The sequence below is a fragment of the Lipomyces japonicus genome (genome assembly GCF_038497905.1).
Source record: "Lipomyces japonicus strain CBS 7319 unplaced genomic scaffold V1514scaffold_22, whole genome shotgun sequence".
Lineage (NCBI taxonomy): Eukaryota > Fungi > Ascomycota > Lipomycetes > Lipomycetales > Lipomycetaceae > Lipomyces > Lipomyces japonicus.
This window is the reverse complement of record NW_027117834.1, coordinates 135,597-163,243: the sequence shown is the minus strand read 5'-3', so window position 1 is coordinate 163,243 and position 27,647 is coordinate 135,597. Positions and strand designations below refer to the sequence as shown.

General features: G+C 41.2%; 10 protein-coding genes and 1 non-coding gene across 11 annotated transcripts; 5 read left to right on the top strand and 6 right to left on the bottom strand.

Annotated features, from left to right (window-relative positions):
* The first annotated feature begins 100 nt into the window (after positions 1-100).
* V1514DRAFT_85091 (uncharacterized protein) lies at positions 101-1,992 on the top strand. The gene is made up of 2 exons (XM_066930156.1): positions 101-947; positions 1,054-1,992. Exons 1-2 carry the CDS (start codon positions 242-244, stop codon positions 1,683-1,685), a joined length of 1,338 nt encoding a protein of 445 aa, XP_066783082.1. The 5' UTR covers positions 101-241; the 3' UTR covers positions 1,686-1,992.
* A 5-nt stretch (positions 1,993-1,997) lies between these two features.
* Positions 1,998-4,034, bottom strand: V1514DRAFT_331897 (amino acid permease-domain-containing protein). The gene is made up of 3 exons (XM_066927763.1): positions 3,463-4,034; positions 2,956-3,406; positions 1,998-2,880 (listed from the first exon to the last, which is right to left on the bottom strand). Exons 1-3 carry the CDS (start codon positions 3,810-3,812, stop codon positions 2,044-2,046), a joined length of 1,638 nt encoding a protein of 545 aa, XP_066783081.1. The 5' UTR covers positions 3,813-4,034; the 3' UTR covers positions 1,998-2,043.
* An 851-nt stretch (positions 4,035-4,885) lies between these two features.
* V1514DRAFT_t58 lies at positions 4,886-4,977 on the top strand. Its single transcript has one exon. It is a non-coding gene; the product is annotated as a tRNA-Asp (tRNA).
* Positions 4,978-5,855: 878 nt separating this feature from the next.
* Positions 5,856-9,063, bottom strand: V1514DRAFT_294585 (uncharacterized protein). The gene is made up of 3 exons (XM_066925397.1): positions 7,549-9,063; positions 6,271-7,468; positions 5,856-6,213 (listed from the first exon to the last, which is right to left on the bottom strand). Exons 1-3 carry the CDS (start codon positions 8,905-8,907, stop codon positions 6,038-6,040), a joined length of 2,733 nt encoding a protein of 910 aa, XP_066783080.1. The 5' UTR covers positions 8,908-9,063; the 3' UTR covers positions 5,856-6,037.
* On the top strand, positions 9,030-10,195 carry V1514DRAFT_294581 (chorismate mutase; the record flags this gene model as incomplete). Its single annotated transcript, XM_066925396.1, has 4 exons — positions 9,030-9,193; positions 9,271-9,499; positions 9,551-9,814; positions 9,903-10,195. The coding sequence occupies exons 2-4, from the start codon at positions 9,292-9,294 to the stop codon at positions 10,193-10,195; spliced, it is 765 nt and encodes a 254-aa protein (XP_066783079.1). The 5' UTR covers positions 9,030-9,193; positions 9,271-9,291.
* Positions 10,196-10,201: 6 nt separating this feature from the next.
* Positions 10,202-11,888, bottom strand: V1514DRAFT_331884 (ZPR1 zinc-finger domain-containing protein). Its single transcript, XM_066927762.1, has one exon. It carries the CDS (start codon positions 11,824-11,826, stop codon positions 10,414-10,416), a length of 1,413 nt encoding a protein of 470 aa, XP_066783078.1. The 5' UTR covers positions 11,827-11,888; the 3' UTR covers positions 10,202-10,413.
* An 878-nt stretch (positions 11,889-12,766) lies between these two features.
* On the top strand, positions 12,767-14,894 carry V1514DRAFT_347751 (uncharacterized protein; the record flags this gene model as incomplete). The annotated part of the gene is made up of 2 exons (XM_066929306.1): positions 12,767-13,309; positions 13,377-14,894. The coding sequence occupies 2 exons, from the start codon at positions 12,767-12,769 to the stop codon at positions 14,892-14,894; spliced, it is 2,061 nt and encodes a 686-aa protein (XP_066783077.1).
* Positions 14,895-15,134: 240 nt separating this feature from the next.
* On the bottom strand, positions 15,135-17,367 carry V1514DRAFT_331882 (uncharacterized protein). Its single transcript, XM_066927761.1, has 2 exons — positions 17,126-17,367; positions 15,135-17,015 (listed from the first exon to the last, which is right to left on the bottom strand). Exons 1-2 carry the CDS (start codon positions 17,160-17,162, stop codon positions 15,388-15,390), a joined length of 1,665 nt encoding a protein of 554 aa, XP_066783076.1. The 5' UTR covers positions 17,163-17,367; the 3' UTR covers positions 15,135-15,387.
* Positions 17,368-17,467: 100 nt separating this feature from the next.
* On the bottom strand, positions 17,468-20,153 carry V1514DRAFT_331880 (uncharacterized protein). The gene is made up of 2 exons (XM_066927760.1): positions 18,955-20,153; positions 17,468-18,900 (listed from the first exon to the last, which is right to left on the bottom strand). The coding sequence occupies exons 1-2, from the start codon at positions 20,072-20,074 to the stop codon at positions 17,744-17,746; spliced, it is 2,277 nt and encodes a 758-aa protein (XP_066783075.1). The 5' UTR covers positions 20,075-20,153; the 3' UTR covers positions 17,468-17,743.
* Positions 20,154-20,342: 189 nt separating this feature from the next.
* Positions 20,343-22,379, bottom strand: V1514DRAFT_331875 (pyridoxal phosphate-dependent transferase). The gene is made up of 5 exons (XM_066927759.1): positions 21,875-22,379; positions 21,219-21,802; positions 20,976-21,162; positions 20,592-20,892; positions 20,343-20,505 (listed from the first exon to the last, which is right to left on the bottom strand). The coding sequence occupies exons 1-5, from the start codon at positions 22,218-22,220 to the stop codon at positions 20,430-20,432; spliced, it is 1,494 nt and encodes a 497-aa protein (XP_066783074.1). The 5' UTR covers positions 22,221-22,379; the 3' UTR covers positions 20,343-20,429.
* Positions 22,380-24,237: 1,858 nt separating this feature from the next.
* Positions 24,238-25,880, top strand: V1514DRAFT_331869 (P-loop containing nucleoside triphosphate hydrolase protein). The gene is made up of 6 exons (XM_066927758.1): positions 24,238-24,511; positions 24,599-24,672; positions 24,757-24,828; positions 24,905-24,934; positions 25,000-25,308; positions 25,362-25,880. Coding segments are annotated over exons 1-6 (906 nt in total). The 5' UTR covers positions 24,238-24,509; the 3' UTR covers positions 25,781-25,880.
* Positions 25,881-27,647: the final 1,767 nt, after the last annotated feature.

Below are 27,647 nucleotides of genomic sequence, written 5' to 3'. Positions count from 1 at the left end.
TTTGTCCTTCTTTTATTGTTTTTAGAACTATAGCGTCAATGAAAACATAATCAATCAAACAACTATGTATATATATAAACCTCAAAGAAACTGGTATTATCAGAATAATTCATTCGAGTACGCACCGGGGTTATATTGAGTTGACGTGCAGCAACCCCTGATTCTTCAAACTCCATATAAATTTTTAGAAAAAGATATCAACTCATTTTTTCTTTTTCAATTAAAGCAGGAAGATCAAGTAATGGTAGCATCACTTTTATCGCTACGGCCTGAAATTCATGAACGAATCTTGGTGCTTGCAGGCGCGTTAGAATCTACTGGCGTGGTTAATCAGCGTTGCAGGCTTGAACTTGCCCTGGTTTGCAAATCATGGTGGCATATCATTCGCCCGTTGCTGTTTAAAAATATCACCATATATGTTTTTGGAGATCAATCAACCGGAGTGACTTCTCATGAGAAAAAATTTAGCCTGGATGTTATTGAGGTAATGCTAAGGCAAAACCCGGTTATTGGCTCATATGTCAACAGTATCAAGGTTTGCTTCAAGTTTACGATCCCGGATGGCCGGCAACGACATATTCAAAATCTAAAAGTTGCCATGACCAAGTTATTTTTGGTTTTGTCATTAATTGCCGAACCCAGATTAAAACGATCAAAAGATTTATTGTTTGCACCTCGTCAAGATTTATTAACAATCAACATGGCAAAATACAAAATTGACCATTTCCAAAATTATGCATGTGTTGATCTGATTACTAGTGGTTGGAAACCACAATCCGTTAACGCACCGGTATCGCTCATGATTTCGGACGATTTTATTTCAGCTCGGGTTTTACATCCGGATAGTTTGCTTGCCATTGTTAAATCATTTCTAAATTTGCGTGACTTGAATATTGATCTTTCGACCACTCTATCCAGGAATGAGCTTGGCAGTGTATTATATCCAAGTTAGCTTTTTTTTTTCCTTGCTCTTTGCTTTGCTTTGCTTTGCTTTGCTTTGCTTTGGTTTTTTTTTTTTTTTTTTTTGCTATTTATTTAACAAGATCGGTTTAGGTATTTTACATTTTTTTCTTCATTTACCCCGAACCATAAAAAAACTGTTTGTTTTACTAGACGATAGGTATCGTCCTGATCGATGGAGAATTGACAGTATAATTGAACGCAACTTTGATAAGTTAATCAGTTATCAAGACCCAGCGAAAACACAACCTTATGAAGCTCATGTTAAATTCGGAGGTCGTGGAGATCGACTTGGTAGAATCTTATGCGACGTTAGTACTAATCTTGAATCATTTACCTATGTGGGTTTTATCACTCCTGAATTATTTGGCATGAGAGCAGTGACTACTAGTGCTTCCACAAATCTTGACATGGATGATGGGCACGACTACGACAACGATTGTTTGGCACATGTTTATCAGCCAATTGAACCTTCGAAGAGCTGGCCATTTTTAAAAGACTTGCGTATTTGTTTCTCAAGTTTTGATTCGTTTGGAGACGAACTTACTCCTCGTAAATTATATCGTGGGTTTCGTTGGAACAATCGCTCTCAATCAAATATGAAGGAGTTGGATATGGCCTATTCACATGCATTGACTGGAATGCCTGTGATAGACGAATTTGTCATAAAATCTGGTAAGTTTAAAAAAAAAAAAATAAAGGCAGCGATGCAGAAAAAAAATTAATTTTAGACTAAGAAAATAGGCGATGACAATTTATTTATTTCAATAAAAATTGACGGAATATCTAAAATTCCCAATATTTATATGTTTGGTTATGAACCTTCAACGAAAATTATTGACCAATGGATGAATCAGTTCAAAATTCCGGATCATCGATTTACGTTTCAAAATCATTCTCAAGATAATCAAATTGGGTATAAAAATTACTTGCAAGGATTGACAAGCGTCAGACAAAATGATCCGTACATCTAAAAATGTTTAAATTCATATATACATAGCACCAAAAAACACCGATAACGCTACAGACACTCAATTACACGCACATATATATATATATCTATTTACATATCTTGAGAGGAATTTAAAAATGTGCCGCCGAAAGTTGATGCTTCTCACTATTTGGCACGTGAGTAAATACGATTCGGCTCCATCCGTCAGACTGAATAACTGATTGTCTCGTTAGAGTATAACCTCTTATTTGAGGAATTATCTTGGCCCAAAATATCCAATAAATGGCGCCGATGGCAAAGAGTGCAATGCCCACAACTGCGTGCAAATAATACGGAAGATGTTCGTATACGTTTTGACCGGCAGTTGGAGGAACAAACGGAGCGATAATGAGATATAACGATGACAAGAAGAAAAAGATTGCCACAGGAAGGGTTGCACGAATCTTGGGATACCAATTGTACTTTGCCTTGTTAAAATACAAATATATCAGTCCGGCGGCCACTGCTGTGTTGACAACAGAAAGAGGGTATGAGATTAAGTTTAAAATGAAATTGTAAGCATCTCCAGGAGGCGGTCCAAGCATGATAATTACTGACACGAGCCAGTGGACAAACAGCCCTGCCATGGGCGCATTAAAAGGCTTATTGCTTGATATGATGTTTGAAAGTGGTAAGATTCCCTCACGGGCAAGCTCTTGCACGATTCTTCCTTGCGAAAAGATGACGGACAGGACGTTACCAAAAGCTGATAAGGCAACAAACACTGACAATACTCGTTCGGCTTGGTTGCCAAACATGTTGTTAAAGAACGCGGCGGCCACGATTCTACCGGATAAAGCTAATTCTTCCTTGGGGACTGCAGCGAAATATGAAATATTGGCGAGAATATAAAGGATTGAAACAAGAATAAACGCGGTTGGTGCAGCAATTTTTAGCGTGCGTACCGGGTTCTTGGTCTCGCTAAGAGCCTAAGGCGGGGATAGAAAAACAAAACGAAAATTAGCAAATTGATAAAAAAAAAAAAAATGAAAAATAGAGCTTACATAGTTGGCATTTGAATATCCTATATATGACCATATCACGTTGTATAGTGCAATCACAACGCCATATGCAGAACCAGTGGTTCCTTCAAACGCATTGGAAAAATTGTCTGGCTTTGGAATTTTTAAGTGGCCGGCCAATGCCACCCAGCCTGACACAATAATAACCAAAATTACGGCAAGCTTGATCAATCCAAGCGCATTTTGCAATCGCAACCCCCATTTAACTGAGGTCGAATGGATCAAAAATGCTGCCGTGATGCAGGCAAGGCCGATAAGTCTTTGATTAAACCGATTAACTTCGACTTCGGCAGCATGAAGAATGTATTCTCCAAATACGACTGAATTTGAACCAGCCCAACCGAGCAGAACCGCATAAGAGGCATACATTGCGGTAACGAGATATTTGGGCTTGCGGTACACGAATTCGAGATAATTTTTCTCGCCGCCATTTCTAATATAAAATATAAACATTTGAAATAAGCAGAATAAAGATTTTTTTTTTTTTACCTTGGAATTGCAGTTCCAAATTCAAGATAGACCATCAGTCCGGAAGCGGCAATTAACGTGCCAGCAACCCATAGGAACATTGCAAGTCCCACGCTGCCGCATTGGTTGAATATTGTGCTTGGTGTTGCAAATATTCCGGTTCCTACCATTCGATTGAAGATCAAAAAGATGGCACTTATGATCCCAATTTGTCTTCTGGAATTTGAAGTAACATTGAAGACTTTGTTGGATTCATTCTCACTTAAGATGACTCCGTTTGACTTGTCTGTTGAATCCTCAGAATTGACCCTATGAGTCGAGGCGACGCCATTGTCGCTGTTAGTTACATACGGGGTAATAGGTGCGGTCATTTTGTGTGTAAACTGGTCAGAAGATCAAAAGGGGGAAGGAAGAGAGAGCTTATGGGATTTATACACGGAGTAATGACTTATATATCAGCAGAGAAAGAGAACAGAGTAAGAAGGAAGAGATTTTTTTGTCAAATAATTTAAAAGCTCGCCATTTCCGTCGATTTGATACAAGGACCAGGAAACGAAGTGATTTTTAGTCCTTTCTACACGCCGCGCAACTGATGGAAAAAAAAAAGGAATAATAAATGCATGCCTGACGTGTGAGTACAAGGTATCTTTTTTTTTTTGTGCATTGTTTAGACTCATCTCAGCTGCGGCTACAATCACACGGACCAAGTCTTATGCATCACCGTGCGCCGTGAGTCGAATCAGGGGTACCTCCGAAAAATCTCGACATGAAGTCGTATTAAAGCGCAATTTCACGTGCCCGAAGTTTATCAAACAAGGAAGCGTTGATTATGGTTAAAAAAAGACTTGATATATTCGCAAGTCCATTAATTAATTAATTATTTGGTTTTGTAGCATTTATAATCTTGCTGAAGGTTACATTCTGGCATAATATTTAGCGGAATCAATTTCTTTTTTTTGGTTGTGATTCTAAATTGCTGGGTTGAATGTCAATGATTAACAATTTTTGGTGTTCTCGGTTTTTATTAACGAACGGCAAATTATTTGAGACCGCTCGGCACTCGCTTATTTTAATTTCATGATATTGATTGATACATTCGTGATGGGTGAATACGTCAGTGATCTGCTGGCGCGGTAAAAAAAAAAAAAAAAAAAGGGGTAAGCTTTCTTCTGCAAGCGCTCCACTCCACCGCTTCGCGTCAGGGACAACCAATATCAAAGACTTTCAAAGTCAATCTGCACTGCTCTCCACTCATCGCCGGTCATTAAAAATAAATCAAGCAACTATAACCATTTTATGACTCTAATTAAGTTTTTGCCAGTCTTATTAAATGTTGCTCCCGACCCATACAATTAAAACAAAAAAAAAATATACTCATTAATATTTTACGTAATACAATGTAAGCGGATTATAATGTTAAAAACTGCATAGAAATTATAGCGAGTCGGCAATAGTTTAGTGGCTAGAATTTCCGCCTGTCAAGTTGCAATTGTAACCAGCGCGCGGGGGACCGGGGTTCAATTCCCCGTTGCCGAGCAAATTTTTTTTTTAAATTTTTTTTTTTGTGAAAAATCAATTTTTGGCAACAACTTCCATCTTGTCCGGCCTATCTATCCATCCCGTCATGCTAAAGCAGTGAATCTAAGCAATTTCTTTTCAGAATGAGGTACTTTCAGAGTCCGAGGGACCTTTAGCTTTTTACTGTTGGAGTACATCCTCGGGGATGCTGGACCACTTCGTCTTAATATTATCAATAAACGGAGATTTTATCATTTGAATTTTTATTTCCGTTGTTAGGTTTCTAAGTTATTCATGGGTTCTTGTTTTATTTCAGTTTCAATTTATCTTGTCACTATTAGTGACGCATTTGGGACACTCAATTATTTTGGGAAAAAACTCCCCCCTCTAGTTTTTGTAGTTTAGTGAGAACGTTTACTCGTCTGAGTCCGTTCAGCACGGTCACTTGAATAAGTAGACTAATAACTAACTCGACATTACTTAGACGCTCAGTGTTGAGTGGGAAGTTGATTTTGTTCAACTCTACCATAAGGGTAGAAAACCAGCTGATGAATGTTAATCGCGCGCGCCGGTAGAAATAGAAATTGGCAGGGTTGTGCATACATTAGCGGGACACGTTATTCCGCGCACATTGAAATTATCGAATATTGTCACACCCTGCCCTGACCTTTTTCGTGCTTTTGTTGATCGCGAACTTCAATCATAAATTTAGTTGAGACTTGGTGCACACTATTTTGTCAGTGCACCTAATTTATTTATTTAGCTTTCAGCTAAATTTGTTCAACATTTTTGATTATAACAAAAATTATCTTTGGTGCGTTCGTCGATCAATCCATATATTTTAACATTTACTTACGCTATACTAAGGCAATTTCATGATGGCTCCTATTTCAGTATACCAAATAACTCCAATATGCATTCACAAAAAAATAAAAATAATAAAAACAAAAAAACCAAACCTTTCAATACAAAAACAAACAAAAAACAAAAAAAAAAATTATGCAAATGAAATCAAGGTCGATAAAGTTGTCTAAAGAAAGTAAAAAAATAAAATTAACTAAAAAAAAAAAAAAACACTTCAATCAACAAGTTTGTTGGCCGCCTTCATTATTTGATTTGATATGCGATCTAATTCTCGTTGAGCTGTTTCCGCATCTCCTCTTTCCAGTGCATCCCGTACTGATGGAAACGTGCCTGAAGATTTAAATGTATTGTCTTGAACAGTTGGAGGCCATAATTGGGGAGCAAATAAAACTAAAAAAAAAAAAATTAATTAGTTAAAGGCACTGAAGTAAATGATATAAAACGTACCATGCTTGAACCATGGTCGACCAGGTAAGCCTTCTTCGTCTAAAAGATGCTTATCAAAATTAACCATTCTGCTGTTCCTGCTCCATCGATGCGCGGTCATGGTAGTGGTCTCCATGTGGCCCAAGGTTGAAAGTTGATCTCGCCATTCAGTGAGCCATCCTTCAAACTTGATCGCGCTATCAGATAATTCTGAAATCGCTTCGCGGATCGAATTGGTATCCAGCTGTGTGGATCCGGCATATGCTTCTAGGTCATTTAGGTATGACACGATATGCCTGGCATAAGACGAAAAATCAAACGGGATCGACAACTCGTCTGACAATCGAATAATCATGGAGCCAACCAGCTTGGTTAACATTTTGTGATAAATGTACGGCCTGCCATCTTCACCAACATCCTGACCAGGATCCGTAAGAGTAATGTTGTTGCCATTTTCAATAATAGATGTGGGGTCACCAAACTTCTCCATCCATTCAACATTATCAAAACAAGTCCGAGTAGGATATCCGGTTTTTGATCTAAATCCTAAATCGATCGAGGCAATGCCGGCAAAACTTTGAAAAGCTATCGTATCCTTATCACCTTCCAAGGCATCAAAATTAGTCGTCGCCCAAATTTCGCGCATGGTTTTGTTTCGCAATGGGTCTTCCACGAATTGCATGGCTGATAGCAACGCAGATTCCAAAAGTGGGTTACCAGCAGCTTCAAACTTATCACCACTGATAGCTTGATCAAGGTTAATGTAAACTGAACCATCGCGACGTAAAAAATCTATATTCTGTTCGACCCATTCAGTAGATCCAATCAAATTTTGTTCGGTGCCGTCCCATGAAATAAAATAAATTGACCGCAAAGGTCTCCAATCGTATACTCGAGCAATATAACTCAATTGCCTCGCAACTTCAAGAAGGATCGCCGTACCGCACATGGCATCAGACGCACCATAACACCAAGCGTCTCGGTGGGCGCCTAAAATAATGGCCTTCTCGTCTTGTTCAATTCCTTCAAGCTTGGCTATGACGTTCCAAATAGGCTGTGAATCTTTTTCGACCGCCTTGTTCACCAGGTTTATGATTGGACCATTTTCATTGCCAGTCCATGTTTCGTCAGTTTGACTGAATTCGATCTTCCATGACTCGCCGACCTTTTTGCCATGACCTTGCAATGCTGAAATAAAATGTTTTGCATCACTCCAAGACTTAAAAAAAGAAAGAAAGAAAAAAAAAAAGTTAAAAATTAGACATTCTATTTAAAATCCCCGAATAACAACATACTTACAATTGGCATACTTGGAATTTGTGGCAGCACAGTAACGTTAGCTTTGTCATACTTGGGGGCATTAGGGATCGCAGCCCACCCTGGAGATAATACATCTCCAGGCCCAAAATTTCGAAGTGCAGCACTTCCACGTTGAACAGCACCCTCAGGAATAGAAGTCCCATCGGGATATACGCTTTGATCGTGAGTTTTATCCCTAAATATAATAACCGCAGCGGCTTTGTAAAGTTCGGCTGCATGAATTTTTAAAGATTCATGAACCAACCCATATTTACAAATCACCACGGAGCCCTCAATATTGACCGAGTTAGATTTCAGCCATTCAAAATCTTTCTTTGTTCCAAAGTTGGCATATACTAGTGGTCCTGTAACGTTGCCACTGGCAGACAGGCCATGGATAGGAAAAGGCTGTCGTGTATAAGCGCCGGGAATTGATTCTGCTTCTCGAAGTTCTGCTTCGTAAATTAAAGATCTTTTCTTGTTATCTAGTATTGCCAGCCTTTGACTAGATGTATCCGCGTAGGTCAGGAAAACATCGTATTCTTGAAGCTCAACCTTGCTGAAAACTTCCATTTCCTTGAACTGATCTACCATATACTCCGTCAATGCAACGTCGCCTTGAGTTCCGGCAACACGTGGCAGCTCTGCAAGGTGTTTCAACTGTTTGGCAATGTTTGCGCTGCTGACGCGTGCCATGTAAAACTCTCTCATGGAGTCCAAGTCATAATGTTGAGGGGGCCAAGCAGACCGCCCACCTCCTGCAGACGATCCTAATGGTAGCATGCCGCTTGCAATTATTAGCCACAGGCCCATGGAAAATAACAGCACCACGGCCAACCGTTTCATTAGTAATGGATTTCCTATCCGTTCCAAGTAACGGTCAAATTGAGACGCCAATTTTGCATATTTAATCTTTATTGCTGAGTAGCTATTGTTAAAGACTGGAAATGTTGAATTGAATGAAGAGCCTATTCGAGAAAAGAAGTGAAATGGCACTTTGAGAGTACTCGCAATGCGTGATGGCACACCAGGTCTTTGCAAGTTGACTAACGGAGGTTCGATAATCTCAAACTGAGTAATCTCTCTCCTTAATTCGGCTGAGTCGATTGAGGTTCTTGGGGTGGTAAAATCTATTGATTCTGAGTCAGGCCGATTGCCGCCATCCTGGTGTGATTGCCGATCTCGGCCGAGGAACTGCTGTCGCTCTTCTGTAGTGCCATTTTCAGCAGAGTTTCTATTTTCTGATGCTATCGAAGAGGAAAAAGACGGCCCTGTACCGGCATCATCTATATCATCGGCGTCTTGGTATGGTGGTGGAACCGAATAAAGGTAAAGTTTCGATTTCTCGTCATCCGGCATGGTCGTCGATGAGAAATTCGCAAGTAATTATTGGCCACAGATTTTTTTGAGAGTATTCATGTAAGTAGAAAAATAAAATGAACTAAATCTTCAAGTTTTCATGGTGACCTGGGTTTGATATAACCTTTCGCCCGAGGTTTGGTTGACTGACTATTTTGCGCGCAAATTACATCGCAATTTGAAACTGGCTGCTTGATAAGTACTTAATTATCACACCTTCACCAAACCAACGCTTTGCAACATTACCAATAAAAATCGCACAACAAACAGGTCAAACATACTATAGGTAAATATGAGTATCTGTGGTTCATGTGACAGATTATCACGCGAGTAAACTCGTGTAATGCTAATATCGTATCGCAGGTTTGTTTTTTTACCAACAACATGGACTTCTTTAAGCCAGAAACTGTGCTCAATTTAAGCAACATTCGTGAGATTTTAATTCGCATGGAAGATACAATTGTTTTTAATTTGATTGAAAGAGCTCAATTTACGCGACAAGAATCAATTTACACAGCAGGTGCCATCGCCATTCCCGACTTCAACGGCTCTTTTGTGCAATGGATTCTCCGAGAAGAAGAAGGGGTTCATGGTTAGTAGATGAGACTACGATGCATTTACATAGTCTAATTTATCTGTATAGCAAAGGTCAGGAGATACGAGTCGCCAGACGAGGTTGCTTTCTTCCCCAGTGAACTGCCGCAGCCAATATTACCTCCCATATCTTACCCAGTTATTTTACACCCACATCCAAACAAGGTTAACGTGAACGACAGAATTTTTGATTTTTACGTTAATGAAATTGTGCCAAAAATTAGCCGGCCTGGTGAACAACCTGAGAACTTAGGAAGCAGCTCGCTTTGCGACGTCGAGTGCTTGCGATCACTTTCTAGAAGAATTCATTTCGGTATGATTACAAAAAAAAAAAAAATATATATTGATCAACTCCTATTTTTTTTCAATATTTTTGGTAAAAACTAACATGTGTATGTCAGGTCGATTTGTGGCAGAGGCAAAATTTAGGTCCGAGCAAGAATTAATGACAAAACTTATTATCGACAGAGACGTTGTTGGACTCGAAGCTGCAATCACAAACTCGGCAGTCGAGAAGCAAATTTTAGTTAGACTGAAAAAGAAAGCAGAGACATATGGAAGTGAGATAAAGTTACAAAGTTCAGAGGAGAAAAAAAAAGTTGATGCCGAGAGCGTGGTGGAGTTGTATGAACGTTGGGTGATCCCGTTAACAAAAGTGGTTGAGATAGAGTACCTGTTGCATAGATTAGATTAATTAATTGTTTAATATATAAGATACAATGACTCTATAATTCAATCTATTCTACCATGTTACAAAAAAAAAAAGCGCCAGATATAACATTTATCATAATCAAGCTCCTTCCGAGGCAATATATATATGTAGATATATATTGTTCCGTGGTGCTCCAGTTGCCAATCACCCAAGCTAGAATAATTGTATAAAACTATAGTGTAAAAATGCATGTAGGAATTTTACACGCTAATGTCGTTCAAGCCAAGATCTTCGTTTTGCTCATCAGTACGATCAACTTCTTCAACAGTCATGTTTGGATCAGGATCGGGAGCGTAAATGTTTTGAAGGTACGATGCAGCAAGGGGATCTTCAATAATGACAGTAAATTTTATTTTGCCATCAATAGCATCTTGAAGACCTTGCAAAAACTTGCGCCACCGTTCAACCCGCTCGGGCTCCATGCTGTCCGCACTTTCGTTGAAGACGCGAGAATCTAGTTGCTCGTAAACTTCACGAAGAAGACCCTCCAAAGTAGTAAATCGTCCGCCAAGCGTGCCAGCAGAAAGATCAAGATTAAGCTCAGGAACTCGAAGAGCAGCAGTCTCACTTTTGAGAATATCTCTGGCCAAATCTTCTGGGTCATCAACCTTCAGGGTAATACGACTTCCCTTGTCTGGAATTTCGCCACCTGTTTTAACTTCATTACTTTTGTAGCCACAGGTGTCGCATACGGTGCTCATAATAATAACTTCCTTAAAATGAGGAATATCAACCAGTTTCATGTGAGTATCGCACTTGCGAAGACAACTGGGGCAAGTAGCATGGAAAGTATGTACTTCATCCTTGGAAATTGTTGGAGGATTAGATGCATCGTTGTCGTCGACCTGAGCATCTTGTTCATCGTTGTTGGCATCGGCATCAACCAAGCCTAGAGCCTCATTTTGTTCAAGAGTTCTAAAATAATCAACTTTTCGCCATTTGTGTTGATTGTCACCTGGCGAGTATTCCACCCAACTGTTTCCAGAAGGATCGTTTACAACGACTTCAAACGGGAACTTTTCGCCGGAAACCATGGCCTTAATGCTGGCAAGAAATTGCTCAATTTTCTCATAAGCCTCAGGTTCGGTATACTTTCTAACAGGCTGAGCCTGTTCAAGATCATCAATAACCTCAGTCAAAAGACCTTCAACAGTGGTGAGTTGCCCTCTTTGGTGAGGGATCTCGAGAGCAATAACAGGAAAAGAGCAATCACAAGACTCTGACTTTACAACTTGACGGTTAAGATCTTCCTTTGTCTCAACAAGAAACGTGTATCGTGAACCTTTTTGCTGGATCTCGCTTGCCTGTTGGATCTCTGAGTTGCGAAAGCCACAATGCGGGCAGGAAAAAGACATGAGAATAATCTCGCGAAAATAAGGTATTCTAGTGAGCAGCAAACGAGTGGTTCCATTTTCATGACAGTTCATGCAAAGTGACTCGACCTCTTGAATTGCCTGAGACTCCTCCGAGGCAGAGCTGGGAATGGTGCCCTGGATTGTGTGGTCATCGATCGCCTGAACAGTCTCGCCCACGGGCCGAAAAAATTCTTCGTTTCCACCAGCAGTAGTATTTGAACTGTTGCTGCTGTCATTTTTTGCAGATAGTGAAGCCATGTTTGATAACTAGAATAACGAAAAATAGTGCAAAAAAAAAAAAAATAGAAATGTTGCGGGATCAGATAAGAAGAAAAAAATATAATAAATTTTAAGATGGAAGTCACAAGAAAACCTGTGATCTTGTGACCAAAGCGTGATATTGGCTTCCCCTGAGTCAGAAATTAAACTCAAAGCCACCCGACTCAGGCTCAGCAAAAAGCATGTTTTGTATACACAATTTGGCTAACCAATTGCACGTGCCAGTGAGCAGTAAACTGATATGGCCCCAGCCCAAACCACTAAACCTCTTGTTTTTTCTTTCACTTTTCCTATTTGCGGACGAAGAAGACCGCCGCTGGCCAACAACATGGCCGAAACTGGCACGCGTGGTGTGCGGCTTTGGTGGCGGGGGACGATGCCGGCCTGCCATTGGCTTGCAGCGTCTTAGCCACTATTGCGCACCGCCACGCACCGCCACACACTCGCCATTAGCGCTTTTGTTCTCGCCCTGTGCCCTTACCCTGGCCGCAACTCTAATACCGTACCAGCATCTGTTAGTTAACAATACGTTTACTTTTTCACGTTCTCTGTTCTGATTTCATCCTCTATCCTGCGAGGTTTTTCTTTCTGCTTCGGTGTAAAGGAGCATGTCCTTTTTAGAAGCTCGTCTATGGAACCTTCCTCGCGCTCTACCAGACCAGATCCTGGTGACGCTCTCAGTCCGTCTGTCCGGGCTCGCTCCCGAATTTCGTTGCTAGATCTTCCTCTTCCGAGGCATCATGCTGCAAATCATTCGTCAATCTCATTAAATTCTGTATCTTCTGCAACTGCAGGTCATGTTAACCGTGGACCTGGTCTGATCAAAGATCAGCCAGACGCCTCTTTTAGTTCAGATCAACAGCGTAAGAAGAAATCACCTGCTACGACCGGTTCTTTCATATCCAATGGCCGCTCTCCAATGGGCGCTTTCTCTCTGCCGCCTACCGCAGTGGCTAATGAAATACCATACATCTCACCGATCGTCAGTCCTGTCTTATCACCAGCATCGGAGGAAATTCAACCGTTCGATATCGAACAAGCTCTTCCCTCAGCAGAAAGCAACAACTCGTCAAGTCAAATGTCAACTTCAACCGAAGAATCTGCTCGTGTTTTATATTCCAGAGCGGCCGCTGCTGCAGCTGCTGTTGCCGCAGCTTCTTCGGATTTGTCACATTCTCGAAAGGCTTCAAAATATCTTGGCCTGTTCAAAGCCAACGACACTTCGAACGTGCCAGTAGAATCACCTAATAATCAACATGGCACAACAATCGAGAGCATATCTTCGTCTGTTATAAAAGAGGGCGACAGTTCTGATAATAAGGACGCACCCAAAAATAATGACGTCACATCGGCCACTTACATTGTCCATCAAAAAAAATCGCTCCCTCGTAGCATTGAGCAATCACCTGAACCACAGGAGAAGCAATCACTTACTGTAGAACTACTACCATACAACCATCAGGTGTGTATTTATATTGCATTCTATTTTTTATTGGTTTTTAACTACTGACTTTTTATGTTTTCCGTAGGTCGGCGGCCATAATGCCATTTTCAGATTCTCACACAAGGCAGTATGCAAAGTTATGGCAAAACGAGAGAACTTGTGGTACGAAGCTGTTGAAGAACGTCACAATGAGTTGTTGAAATTTATGCCAAAATACATTGGCGTGCTAAACGTCAGGCGCACATCTGATGATAGCAAATGTAAAGAACTGATCGGCGTACGTTCAGAAGCTTTTCAAAAATTGCCTGAAGTTGTGCTTGATGATAACATGCACATAATACCTGATTCATTGCTTAAAAAATATTCTTCATCTGCTCCTTTGGATTCCTTTCATGAACAAATATTGAACAATTTTAAAGATAATACTGCCGGGCGCAGTATAGAGGATGAAACTGGTATCCAGAGAAAATTCCCATCCTGGGGATCAACTACTATAAACCGAAAACTTCAGGAACAAGTTTTACGAGAAGTTTTATCAAAGACTTCACCTCATCGAAGAGTTAACTCGACTTCTAATATTAGCCTGCCTGAGAAACGTCGGAATCTTAGTGCTACAGATTTACCAAGTGCTGTCGCTGCTGCAGCTCAAATTTCTAAAAGAGATGTTTTGAATAGTCCTGCAATTAGCGACGGAGGGGTCAGTGCTGAAGCCTCGCCGCTTGCATTATCAGCTAGGGAAGAAGATACCTTATTCCCAATTGATGACATCGTAAATATTGATGATACTTCGATTGTCCACAAGCGACGGGCATCATCTGCTAGTGCGTTTGGTGCAACCAAATTTGAGAAACAGTATCCAGTGACTGAGCCAAGCGTCGAAGAAAAGAAAAACGAGCCGTGCAGTGAGGTTCGCACGGAAAGGTTCCTTCTTCTAGAAGACCTTACCAGTGGCATGAAAAGACCGTGCGTGTTGGATTTAAAAATGGGCACTCGGCAATATGGTGTTGATGCTACCCCTGCAAAGCAGGCATCCCAGACCAAAAAATGTGCGCAAACCACGAGTCGGAAACTCGGTGTTCGGGTTTGTGGCATGCAAGTTTGGGATGCTGAAGCACAAGCATATATTTATCAAGACAAATATTACGGACGTACTCTCAGGGCCGGGCCTGAATTTGAAGCATCATTGTACCGGTTTTTGTATGATGGCAAGTCGGAGCAATCAGTGCTTTATCACATTCCTACGATTTTGCAGAAGCTCGAAGAGATTACCAGGATTATTGAAAAGCTTGTTGGTTATCGACTTTACGGATCGAGTTTGCTTCTTATGTATGACGGAGCATTAGAAAAACCAGGCATCATGTTGCGAATCATTGATTTTGCTCAATGCATCGCTGCAGAGGAACCGTTACCGGCAAATACAATGTTCCCACCACGACATCCAGGCAAGCCTGATCTTGGTTATCTTCGAGGACTTAAAACATTAAAACAATATTTTTACAAGATTGGCAACGACGTTTGTTCTAGATTAAAAATTGATTTTGCAACATTATTATTACCTGCCATTGTTCAGCATCATCATGATGACAAGGTTGAATCTGTTTGAAAGTTTGCCCCAACGACCGTCATGAAAAATCTTATTAATTGAAGAGTTTTTATATAATAATTATATTGCTATATTTTTAATTTATTTTTTTTTTTGTCAAGCGGTGCTCTTTCTTTCAATGTTGTTATTTTCTATCCAATTTCTTTTTTTTTTTTTAATTATTATTTGCTTGTATTTTGTATTTTTAGTTTACTTTTTTTTTCCGACTCGTTGAAGAAGGCTTATCTTTTATTTAACTTTGTTTTTTTGGGAGTTTCAACTGTACTTTTATTGTATGTATTTTGCTGTAACCCAAACCGAAATAATTAATAATGATTTTAATGTTGTGAAATTAAATTAGCGCATTGCATTATTTTTAATCGTGCATAGGTATAAGATACATACTACTTGTAGTTTACCAGAAAAAATTGGATCCTACTCATAATTGGTTACACTGAAGCATGCGTAATTTGTAGATTTTTTTTTTTAACTTTTATTTTGGTGATGTGGTTATTTAAAAAAAAGCATAGTACACAACCAACACAATACCGATCCCGACCAAGATCTCAGAACAGCCGGGAGCGATGAACGCAAACCCGTATTTGCAATAATATGCCATCCAACTTAATGCGACCAGCCATAATGCATCCCGCCAACCAGGAGTTCGCATGATGGCTGGTTGATGATAATCATGATCATCATTATTATTCTCAGTTCTGTAGTCCGAGCCTGTCAAAGATGATGAAGACAATGAAGATGTCATCATGGATGATAAAAACGCACGTTCAATGGACGTTGCCATTTCGTTCCTGGTAAACTTGCGCAGTACCATGTCCCTGCCCCGCGTGCCAAACTTGCGAATCTGATCTTCATCCATGTCAAACAAAACCCGGCTGATCACGGGCGTCCATGCGGTAGGGTCGGCCGGTCGCAACCACCCGTTAACTTCATCATCCACGGTTTCCAGCGGCCCGCCCGATGCGGTGGCTAACACAGGCACGCATTGTAACATTGCTTCCAACGGTACGATACCAAAATGCTCGTTCGTAGGAGTGTAGGTTAATAACCTCGAAGTCCGCAGCGCCGCGTTTTTGAACGCGGTCGATACTGACGGCAGGAAAATCACGTTATTGGGCTTGTCACCTGCAGTCAGGGCGGCAGTGAATTTGTCAAGTTTGTTGCTGCTGCTGCTGCTGCTGCTGCTGGCTTCGCTGTGTCCGCCGACATTGAAAACCGTGGCATGGTTCAATCCGAGGTTGTCGCATGCCTGTTGCAATTCGGTAAGGTATTCAACGTTTTCCGGCACCTGCGCGTCGTAGCCGCCAGCCACGAGCATCACGGTTCGGTTAAACGATTTATCGTGATTAAGCGCAGCGTAAGCCCTGATCGCCAATTCAACCGATTTCTTGCGCTCGAACCTGTTCACGGACACGATCGTGAGCTTGCCCGCTCCCACGATCGCGTTCACGAACTCGTGATCCACGTCGGCCGCACTGGCTGGCGTCACGCATGGATACACGATGCCAGGAGTTTTATGAATGCCAGGGAAGGCTTGCCGGAACACGCGTTGTGTGAACCTGGAATTGACCAGGATCACGTCAGCACGGGCCGTGCTGAAGGCTTCTAACGCATCAAACGGCAGGCGGTATAATTTTTTAATTAATGATTGCCGAATGGCTAATAACTTGTCGGGGAAATGACAATAAAACAAAATTTTGACCTTGCGCTTGCGCTGATTATTATGATGGAGTGATTGTGATTGCAGGGTAGTCACCGCATTGGACGACGGCGACGGCGATGATGATGATGATGATAATGATTTCGGCCACCATTCCAAGCCAGCTTTTAGAATTGGCACGCAGAACGCAAGTTGATCGACAAAGATGGCATCGAACGTTGCGTTCTCGCGGGTCAACAGGTACGCGGTCAAGTGCAACTGCCTCAAGATTGCACATGCAATGTAAAACTTGCCAAACACGGTGCGCGGCACCACGTTGTCACCTTTCACAATCACTTTTACTGTGCCGTTCTGAACTTCTTCAAAGCAATGATCACGATCACATCGGGACGTGAATATGGTGACCTCATGGCCAAGTGATTGCAAGCCAACCGCGGCATCAACAACTAATCGTTCCGCACCACCTAAAAAAAAAAAAAAATTTATAAATATAACATAAATCAATTTTTAAGTTTTTTTTTTGTCTTTGGTCTTTGCCAATTGAAATAAATTTTTTTTAAAAAAAAAACCGTACCGATCCCTAGATCAGGGTGAATGAACGCAATTTTCATCCGTTCAAGTATTTTGAATTATGACACGCCTGACAAAAAGAAAGACAAAATAAAACCAACAACAAATTAATGGTGAATTGATGTAAACTGGCTAAAACAACAAGACAATTAAAAATAATTTAGTAAGAGAAATCATTTGATTTGGTGTACAAGTCGGTAATCAAAATGCACCTGACGGAGTACCTGGTTATAGTTTTAATTTATTGTTTAACACCTCCGGGAAGGTTTGGTTGTTTTGCGGTAATACACGTCATCAGAACTTTAGCGGCAATGAAGAACGAAAATAATAACTACGCGATACCAAGTTTCCAATGCACCCAATTTTATTAGCCAAGTTTATTTATTCACAAAACAATAATTGAACCCCATAATGTCTTACTAAAAGAATGCCGAGAAATATATATATACACACCTGTAAACCCCCTTTTTTGAAACTTTCATAAATGTCGATAATTGATGGTATAAACTATCACATGGTACAAATTCCATGGAGCTACAAGATGCAAGCCATAATAAACCTTAAAAAAACATAACCCGAAGCAGAGCCAAAGCAAAAATTAAAAAAATTAAAACCAAACCTATCACTCCGTAGCTTGCAATAACTCGGCACATTCGAGCCGCAGTCTTTTGTTTTCGACTTGAATCTGGTGCAATTCAAATTGCCAACTCGTGGCCCTAGCCGGGTCAAGCTCTCTGAAAATATTACTCTGCAGTGATTGGTCAAATTTGACATTTTCGTCGACGGATACGGATACAGACTGAGCAGCGTTGTCGATCCGAATTCTTGCGATTAAAAAATGGGGGCGCTTTCGCTTTTGTGAAAGTGTAGGTGGAGACATCGGCCTCGTCGTCATTGATGTCGATGATGGCAATGATTTAAGCACGCCTGAGAAGAAAGTCGTAAACGCGTTGTGAAACACACCGCGGGAGTCGCGCAATCCATGCCTGACTGATTTGATATCAAAATTTGATTCCGCAACGGACGAAATTGTCTGCGAGATTACATGCTTTTCGGTTGGGCTTGATGAAAGTGACTGAATCGTCTTGCCAAACAAGTCATCAGCCGAGTAACCAAGCAAACGATACGCGTTCGAAGACACAAACAACACGATCCCTGTCGGCGAGACCTTAACCCACACCTCGCTTTCGGTTAAGTTACCAGTCAGTAGTAGGCTGCTCTCGTCCAAGTAATACGACGGTCGTTCTCGTCCAATCAGGACAATGCACTTCCGATTTTTGCCAACCTCGTTAATATGCCTGCCATAACTCTCTAACCAGAGATACCCTGAGTTCTTCCTCCTAATTCTGAATATCGTGTTGATTTCCGAATTCTTGCTCGCGGCTTCCTTAATGTCCCTGCTCATGTTCACGACATCGCTGGGATGACAAATGGACGCAAGTTGCATGCCACATAACTCTTCCGGTTCATACTCAAGTACTTGTCGTGATGAAGGTGAGCAATAGTTAAACTGGCCACGCAATGAAATAATGTAAATTAAATCCTCAGAATTGGCGAGTAATGCTTTTGAAAGTAACCTATCGGTCACTTCCTTATCGCTCGAACCTAACGCTCCAAGAATCTCGGATGAGCTATTGTTCCACGGCGCACCTGTCTGTGGAGTAACAATGGTCGAAATAATTTCAGCTTCGTCTTCTTTATTTGAAGTAAGTTGAAGAGTTGGTTGAAACAAGGGCGGTGGCGGGTGAGTTCGTCTGTAGTTCATGGCATACGATCCGTCTATAATAGTTAGCGTTTTTTTAAAAAAAAAATATTGCCACCATGATACTTTACCTTTTGAAGCCTTAAGAATTGCTTGAGGTTGTTCGCTAAGGTCGACTTGAAAGCCGACAAAAAATGCAATATCCTTGCTGTCCCAAGTGATTGGAACGACAGTCAACAGGTTAACAAACGGGATGCCACCTTTCTTATAATTTAATAACGGCGTCTGCGTCTCCCTGCATGCCAAAAGATCACGCTTGACCTTGCGAATGGCATTGTTGTCAGAATATTTCCTAACCTCACCTTCAGATACATGACCATCAGGCGCTTGCAGGAACCGGCAATTGCGGCCGACAATCTCTGAGCGGGAATATCCGGTAAGCAGCTCAAAGGTTTCAGAGCAATACACGATTGGAATATCCATCTGCCTGGCGTCACAAACCACAAACGAGCAAGACAAGTCGACCGGGCCAATATGGACACCAGGGTTCTTGCGGGACACGACCCTGCTGAGCAAGCCGACCACGTCGAATCCGGATGACGAGTATATGCCAGCCATGGACGGTGCATCATGAGACACGTCAAGAACGCCGTCGAGGTTGACAGCGGACGCGGAACCGATCGCGACTGAGGTTGCCGCCTGTGCGACCGAGTGCAACCGGTCATACTGTGATGCCAATTCACCATGCGAGGCCGCCGCCGCTGATACGGCCGGTGTGGCAGAACTTGTACCGGCTTGACCGTTGCGGATCATGGTATGGTTATGAGGGTCGTCATTGTCGTCCTCGATTCTCGACTGCGAAAGTAGAAACCCGTCGTTACCTACCAGCACGTTCTGGGGTTCCTGGTGGCCGTACAAGCCCGTTGCCGGTGCGGTCGCAGTGATACCAACAGAACCAGCTGCTGATGACGTAACAAGATGCGACCCTTGGCCATTATCGACATCATCCTCATCACCTTGATTCTCACTGCCGGTGCCGCCGTATGGTATGGGCCCAGACACAGTCGACAAATAGAGCATGGACTTGTTGCTATCTTGATCAATGGGTTGGTCGACAACGCCAGTATTCAAATCAACGACTGCAAACTGATCATCCGAGGCCAGGAACACGGGGTCGCTCATTAGGTAGGGCGCGAGGGATTGGTATTGAGGATTCGGAGGACCGGTGCCATAAGGCGGGAAGTAAGCCATTCAAGCAAAAGCGGGTCCGATACGTTTGAGAGGGGGGCTCGTGCTACGTCAGCCTAACTGATTATAGTTTCTGTTCCGTCCTTTTAGTTTGGCCTCGAGACGTTTTGGGGACGATGATAGCGACATGGCGAGGTTACCCTGCCTCTTCTTCCCTATTCTCTCCACACGTTTTGACTCTTGCGCTCGATTCTTCGTCCATAACGATCTACTGACCCATCGGAGACTGAACCCAATCGGCATGATTTTCTGGCTACGTAACTTATGCATATATAACCAACGCATTTCCCAACCAATCTAGTTTTTCTATCCTAATCTATAATAGACAAAAATAAATGTGTATGTACGTATGTTTGCCCTACTTTGTAATCGCAAGCGAGTCGCCAATGGCCTTGATCTTGGCAACCAATTCTTCAACGGTCGCCTTCGTGGTTCTACCGCACAAACGTTAGCAATTAATCTCGAAGCGAGCGCACGCACGCTCGTGCGCTTTTTTTAAAACTCTCTGCATCAAACTCACGTTGGCGCGTTCACAACGGCCCTGAAAAACTCGCCCTTGCCGTCGGCGGGGTTCGCAGGCGGCGCATAATCAACCAAAAACCGGCCAGATGCTTGCAACTCGTGGGCAATGGCCCGAGTCACCTTGGTGTTATATTCTTCCGTGTTTTCCAATGCGTTGCCGCCATTGGGTGAATAATAAAAGCATGTTTGCAAGCACGGCGGTGGGTTAGATGACAACAGGTGGAACCCGGCACTGTTAGCCACTAGGTTCGCCAGGTGGGCCGTCACTTCGAACGCTTGTTCCACACGCGCGCCATATCCTAAATTGAAAAAAAAAAAATCTTGAGCTCATTTTGGCCTTCACGCAAGTAACAAACGACTCAAAAAAAAAATATCTTCGTACCTTCTTTGCCATACCACTTCCAACCAAGAAATAACTTGAGCGAATCTGCTCTTCGCCCGCAGCCCATGGTCGAGTCTCCCATGTCGTAGTCTTCCCCATCAATGTCGGTGCTGTGATATAAATAGGGTGCGCGTAGCGATGACGCTTCTTGGAAAACACGACTATCACGTGCTAGTAAAAACGAGCACTGGCGAATAATAATTAGCAATTCGCTTTACCAAAGACGCCTGAGTTGCAACCTACCGTCAATGGCACGCCGAGCATCTTGTGCGGATTCACGGTTAAACTGTCAGCCAATTCAACACCTTTCAGTTTATGCTTCAACTTGTCTGAAAAAACCACGTTGCCGCCCCACGACCCATCAACGTGAAACCAAATGCCATATTTCTTTGCCACGACAGCAATTTGTTCAAACGGATCAAACGATCCATACACGGTCGTGCCCGCGGTGGCATTGATGTACAGCGGTGTTCTTCCCTGCCGTTTGGCTTCCAATATCCGTTCTTCAAGTACGTCGACTCGCAATCGCTGGTCCTCGTCCACCGGAACCTGCCACACGGCTTCGCTGCCAAGCCCAAGCGAAATAGCAGCTTTCTCCACCGAATAATGCCCATGCTGTGACGTGAAGACGACGAACTTGTAATCACGATTACCGGTCACCTTAGTGTCAGGGTATAAAGTCGTTCGTGCCACGATCAAGCTGTGCGCGTTTGACGCTGACCCGCCTGGCAACGTGATGCCGCCGGAACGTGGATTGTTAAATCCAAACAGCTCGGCATATTCATGTGATGTTTTCTTTTCAATTAATGTGAGCACCGGTGACACGCCTAAAAATTTTTATTTTTTTTAGATCTGTTTTAATTAAGCCCGAATTTCAAATTCATTAAACCCGTACTTACTGTAGATGTATGAATTCGTGTTTAAAACGGACAACAACAAATCTGAAACAACACCGACCGGGTTTGTGGACGCATACAACTTGTCCATAAACCCGGGATGCCAGGTCACGATCGAAGACGCAAGAATGTCGTCCACGACTTTCAATAACTCATCCTTGCCACCAGCCTGATCTGGCAGGACCAACGAATCTTTCAAAACATGCGACAACTGTTTTGGTGCCACGGGGTCACCAATCCTGGCATCAGGTTCATCCGCCGCTGCAACGTACCTCACTGCTCGTTCAGATAGGGCGGATAATAACTCTTCCAGCTCGTCTGCTCGAGGACGAACTTCACTTCTAGTCATTATTTAAAATTGACTGCTAATTTTTCCAATACTCTATAAATGTATATATGTGCGCTCTATGATAATCTATTTTTTTTTTTTTTTTCTCTCTATTAATAGTGATTTAATTCTGATTGAATGAGCGACATCAACCGACCACTAATAAAGATTCCTAAATTGTCCTTAAGCTTATTTATTTTCAAATCGCGTAAAACTGTACTCAATATAAGCAATACGCGCGCTCGGCCCCCTAAATGTCAAATAATACAAAAATCCATAAGTTAAACTGAGGTGTCAGTAAACTTCATTCTGTGGTACTCAGTGTCATTGAGTAAACCAAGTAAGTAAACCTTAATTAACCTGCACCGGAACTGTACCCTTTCTTATTGGGAATGCTCAATGCTTCGCCGTAGCTACAATCACGAGAAACCAACAAGTTTTTTTTTGCCAGACTTGCCACTATAGTAGTTGTTATTATTGAATAGTAGTTATTATTATGGACCGGCCAAAAAATCTATCACGATTATTCTTTAAGCCATGTTCTTGAAGAACTCCCCACGACGGCTTAAATTTTGTAAATAAAGATAATTAATCTTTAAAACCCCTGCAACGGTTTTTTTTTTTTTTTTTTGGATTTTTACGTACCAGTTACCTATCAGTATATACATCGCGTTGATAGTATTAGAGATGAAAATTGTATAGGTATGCTAAACAACTGAACGCACTGATCAGTTAAATATAATATAGTTTGAATATAAATAAACATTGATTAAAGCTGTTTCTTTTATTATTCACTAGATAATATGCAAGACCAAACCACACAAAAGATGTTCACTAATCGTACTCAAGAAAAAACGTTGACATCATTAAATGTTCTGAATTGTTATTATTGTTATGAGTCTCATATCACTTAAATCAGTGATCGCCTTCATCATAACCAAAGCTATGCATTAGCTTGAGCGGTTTTAACAACAAGACATTATTTGTCAAGGCATGCCTTTTAATAAATCGTCATTATCTAATAATAATCTCTGGCGCAAACCACCAGCCCAAAACGGGCAACCTCATCAAGACGAACCGATCAGACCTGTTATTGTATATATAGTTATCCATATGACGTCTGTACCTTGATTTAGAGCGAAATTTACCGCCCGGTAACAAGCATGCCAGAAAGCTCTCTGGGCAAAGCAGCCAGAAAAATGCATTACTCTTGTACGGGTTCAAATAAGGATCTAAGAACTTGTAAAAAAAATTGCCAATGCAATTTGCAACTTAAGGTCACTGCATTCTTTGGTCGATCCACGGTCCGGGTGGGATAGTGGTGAATTAAATATGGGCCACCACCCAACTCCTGCTTATCCACGCAGTAGCCAAATCTCATCATTGTCTCTTATACTTCGATTGTGCGCTCGGTAACTATAACCTCAAATATATCAAGTCTTTTGGATACCAATCATCAGTAATGGTCACGAAGGACGGATACTGCCCGACATCCCAAAAAAAAAAAAAAGATGTGAAGTATCACTGATTCGAGATTGATCGACAAATTCAGATTAGCAAGTTGAACCTTGCAGTTAATGTTCAGGTTGCTTCAAAAATACAGTAAATCTTGCAAGGCAATATATATTCTAGGAATAAAAAGTCTTCTCACAATATTTATGACGATCTAAAAGTGCGGGTAGGATAGTATATATATATATGATATGGCAAGTAATGCAATCCTATAAAAATAATATCATTTAAATCAAGCATTGGTCATTGTAGTTCTTGAAACAAATATAAAAAAAAATTTTGAAGTCCTCGACTTCTTCTTTGACTACAAGTATTATGGGTATTAACTATGCTGCTTGTCAATGTTCAGATTAAAAAATAGGTCAATCAAAAACTCTTCACAGGATATTGTCTAAACACAATCGCCGAAGAATATAATTTGTAGAATACTGTTCAACGATCCGAGGCCAGATAATATTCGATGACGACATGTAAGCCATCCACAACCCCATTAGATTAAGGGTAACCTTCGCTATTCGTAACATGTACTAATACAGACCTTAAAACCCATCTCAGGTTTTTTGGGTAATCGAATAAGTCAATTTGTACAGGTTATAAAAAATTAAAAAAAAAAAAAAGAGGAGCGGGGGAGAAAATTCTTTTCTTTTAACCGTGCCTAGTAAACAGGCATTAAAAAAAGGAGAGGGAGAACAGGAACGCTCAGGGAGGCTGGGCTGTTGACTACTTTTATCTTTCATATCTTTTGAACTACGGGTCAGTACAGTAATTCTGAGAAGGGAATAATTTTAAAAAAAAATAATGTTCGTATTCTCTTTTTTTTTTTTTTTTTTTTCATTAGTTTGATTATTATAATTGAACAATGAATTAACTAATCTAATTGTCTCAAGGGTTAATTCGACTACGAGTACTACATTTTCAGAAGGACCTGAACGAATCTCGGTGGTTATATTAGGAGATGGAGGTAAACTTTTACAATATTAATTTTATTTTGAAATCAACATAAAAAGCAAAATAAAATTCAAATTAATACTGATATTTAAAATAGGAACCGGGAAATCTTGCATTACGATGAGGCTGGTGAGGAGTCAATGGGTTGAAGAATACGATCCAACCATAGGTATGAAAATCCAAACGCACAAAAAGTAAGGATATACGTGAACGGTCAATTCTGATATTTTTTTTTTTCAAAACAGAGGATTCGTATTCAACAATTAGAGAAGTGGGTGAGTTATGATCAAGCAAAATGAACATGAACCCAATTTTTGGTTTGCATGCTAACTGAAAATAGACGGTCAAACTTATTACTTGGACTTGGTAGATACCGCAGGTCAGGAAGAATACCGAGGATTGCTGGGAGGCCTATGGCAAGCTGGGAATGCTGCGGATGCATATTTACTTGTGTATGACGTTACTTCACCAGACACGTTAGCCGCGTTGGACGAGTTTGACGATTTGATTTCGAATGCGCAAGAGATTAATCATTCACCGCACGCGGTACCACCGGTCAAAGCAGTGGCAGGGAACAAATGTGATTTGATCCAAACCCGGGCCGTAACTGCAGCGCAGGGTCTTTCATGGGCCAGGAAACATGGATGTGGTAAGTTATAAGTTATAAATATTGTAATTGTTGATATTAATATTTATTGCCAGCGTTTATGGAAACAAGCGCGCTAATGTCGGTCAACATTGAAGAAACGTTTGCCATAATCATTCGACGGGTGATGGAAAATCGAAAACTGCAACGCAAAGCAATCGAGCAGGAACGGGTTGCGAGGGACGAACTGGCCGCACAGGCCGCCGCCGCAGTCGGCGCACCTTCGGATCTGTACGTGACCGAGAAGCCACGACCGCCGCCATCGCCATCGTTACCAACACAGCAGACATCACCATCATCATCATCGTCACCTGTGAAGCCTAGCGCAAAGGATTCATCGGTAAAGTATGCGACCACATTGTCGGCCGCGGAGATTGATGAGAAAAAAGCTCACCAGAATAACCAGCAGCGCCGGCCTCAGCGCGAGCAGGAAGAAGACAACAGCAGCAGCGGACGATGCTGCATTATATTATGAAATTTGCATTGTACTGGTTGTAGCATTATTTGTAGCATATATATTATTATAGTTTAATGAAGAATGGTTAATACAATAACGAAGTTTTTAAGGTTCATGCAGACAGCTGCAGAGTAAGTAGGTAGGTAGGTATATATTGGTACCAAGCATGATGCGCATTGCACAATAGGGCATTGGGCCACGAATTGAGTTCTGGAGCAAAAGAAGGAATCATGCTAAGCATGAATGATGGTTCCGTGCAGAGGCCCGGTTGCACACGAACGGGCAATGGCACGGAGCAGGCAAGGCTCTGAGCCGCGCGAGCTCCGGGAACAATAATTGATGCGGCGGGGAGGGGAGCGGGACAATGGCAGTCGCAGTGGCTTGATATGAATCATGTAATATTGGTTGGCATGGCGCATGAAATGTCATACGAAGAGAGAAAGATGAAACGAACAAAAAGGAAAAAAGCTGCAGCATAAAAAGTAGAATCAAATTCAAACTTGGTTTATTGACCATTCTTTGTTCACATGACAATTAAATGAAAACAGAAGCCAATTAGGCTGAGGTTGATAAACAGACATGCATACGTTTTTCAGTTCAGGGGTTCAGCAAGAGTTTAGCCCACGCGTGAGCAGGATGCAAAGCAAACAATAGCTTAGGTCATGAAGACCGACCGGTCGAAAACCCGCGCCCGCACGGTATAAAAACTGCGACGCCGGCCAGCTTCCGCCTTTTTTTTTTTCTTTCTCAAGCGCAACTAACCATATCCTACCAAAGTACGGGTACTATGTACCCAACCTACCCTTCTGGTTAAAAGAACGCACATTTGGAAAAGGAATGTTGAGACCAACAAAAAAAAAAATAAAAGCCACCGGCCAAGCAGCGTCTGCTCTCGAAAACCACTCCATAAAAGTAATAATCGACGTTTATTTGGCAATAATGCATTATTACCTCATCACGCATTAATCCTTTTCGAAGTACATTCATCATAATAGCAAACCTTATAATGACGTCACAGGGGATTGATTTCGGTATGCGGATCCTTTTGTAACAACCAAGATAAAAGCAATGGCTTCTGAAACAAAAAGTAAAAAACAACAAAAAAAAACATGGAAATTTGTATTTATTGACTTGTTATTCATATATAAAAATTAAATATGCATGGGAGATTAACTGGGAGAGATTTTTATTTTACTGGTAACTATATGTGTAAATCGGCATTTCGGCGAGAATAGAAGAGCCGATCTCCCGAGAGAGGTTGCGCCCGTTTTTGTTGACGTGGGGTGGTCACAATATTCATGACCATTAGCTAAAAACAAATATTTATTACTAACTTATAATATTATATGACCATTGTTGTTACCATGACGGTTATGTTTCCGTGTGTGTATATTAATACACAACAACATAACATATAAACATAATTATATATAACAATGTTCATGATGATTATGTGGCTGCAGAGATTAATCTATTATATTATTTGACAATAAAGTTTCGGCCTTATTTTGAAGTTGTGGGTCACATTTATGTCCAACTTTTTATGCTTGGTGCAATTTGTCATTATTGCCGTGACAATTAATTTAAATTGAATAAACTGAATAAATTTATATTATCTATAGTTTCTAATTTTTTTTTTAAAAACTTGAAAAAATTCATGCAATGTTACAAATCTTTTATTTAAAAAAAAAAAAAATCGTAATGCACTAGTCATCAGCTTATTATTCGGTATCTGGCTTGTGATTCGATCAACAATCAAACTCTTGCAAAAATTTTTCTTTAAGATTTTATTTTAAACGCGCATTTCTAAAAAAAAAGAGAGAACACAAAAAACAAATTGCCGTGGTGCCGAGCTTGCTCTTTTTTTTTAAAGCCCTTGCCGAAA

Coding starts and splice junctions, on each gene's coding strand:
- V1514DRAFT_331884 (XM_066927762.1), bottom strand. CDS start 11,826: ATGGCTTCACTATCTGCAAAAAATGACAGCAGCAACAGTTCAAATACT.
- V1514DRAFT_294585 (XM_066925397.1), bottom strand. CDS start 8,907: ATGCCGGATGACGAGAAATCGAAACTTTACCTTTATTCGGTTCCACCA. Junction 7,469..7,548: donor AAATTCCAAGTATGCCAATT/GTAAGTATGTTG, acceptor TCTTTTTTTAAG/TCTTGGAGTGATGCAAAACA. Junction 6,214..6,270: donor TCGACCATGGTTCAAGCATG/GTACGTTTTATA, acceptor TTTTTTTTTTAG/TTTTATTTGCTCCCCAATTA.
- V1514DRAFT_331875 (XM_066927759.1), bottom strand. CDS start 22,220: ATGACTAGAAGTGAAGTTCGTCCTCGAGCAGACGAGCTGGAAGAGTTA. Junction 21,163..21,218: donor TGCTCGGCGTGCCATTGACG/GTAGGTTGCAAC, acceptor ATTATTCGCCAG/TGCTCGTTTTTACTAGCACG. Junction 20,506..20,591: donor GCCGTTGTGAACGCGCCAAC/GTGAGTTTGATG, acceptor TTTGTGCGGTAG/AACCACGAAGGCGACCGTTG.
- V1514DRAFT_331882 (XM_066927761.1), bottom strand. CDS start 17,162: ATGAAAATTGCGTTCATTCACCCTGATCTAGGGATCG. Junction 17,016..17,125: donor TCACCCTGATCTAGGGATCG/GTACGGTTTTTT, acceptor TTTTTTTTTTAG/GTGGTGCGGAACGATTAGTT.
- V1514DRAFT_331869 (XM_066927758.1), top strand. Junction 24,673..24,756: donor GGTTATATTAGGAGATGGAG/GTAAACTTTTAC, acceptor TATTTAAAATAG/GAACCGGGAAATCTTGCATT. Junction 24,935..24,999: donor TTCAACAATTAGAGAAGTGG/GTGAGTTATGAT, acceptor AACTGAAAATAG/ACGGTCAAACTTATTACTTG.
- V1514DRAFT_331897 (XM_066927763.1), bottom strand. CDS start 3,812: ATGACCGCACCTATTACCCCGTATGTAACTAACAGCGACAATGGCGTC. Junction 3,407..3,462: donor TTTGGAACTGCAATTCCAAG/GTAAAAAAAAAA, acceptor ATTTTATATTAG/AAATGGCGGCGAGAAAAATT. Junction 2,881..2,955: donor GATATTCAAATGCCAACTAT/GTAAGCTCTATT, acceptor TCCCCGCCTTAG/GCTCTTAGCGAGACCAAGAA.
- V1514DRAFT_331880 (XM_066927760.1), bottom strand. CDS start 20,074: ATGGCTTACTTCCCGCCTTATGGCACCGGTCCTCCGAATCCTCAATAC. Junction 18,901..18,954: donor AATTCTTAAGGCTTCAAAAG/GTAAAGTATCAT, acceptor TAACTATTATAG/ACGGATCGTATGCCATGAAC.
- V1514DRAFT_85091 (XM_066930156.1), top strand. CDS start 242: ATGGTAGCATCACTTTTATCGCTACGGCCTGAAATTCATGAACGAATC. Junction 948..1,053: donor TGGCAGTGTATTATATCCAA/GTTAGCTTTTTT, acceptor AGATCGGTTTAG/GTATTTTACATTTTTTTCTT.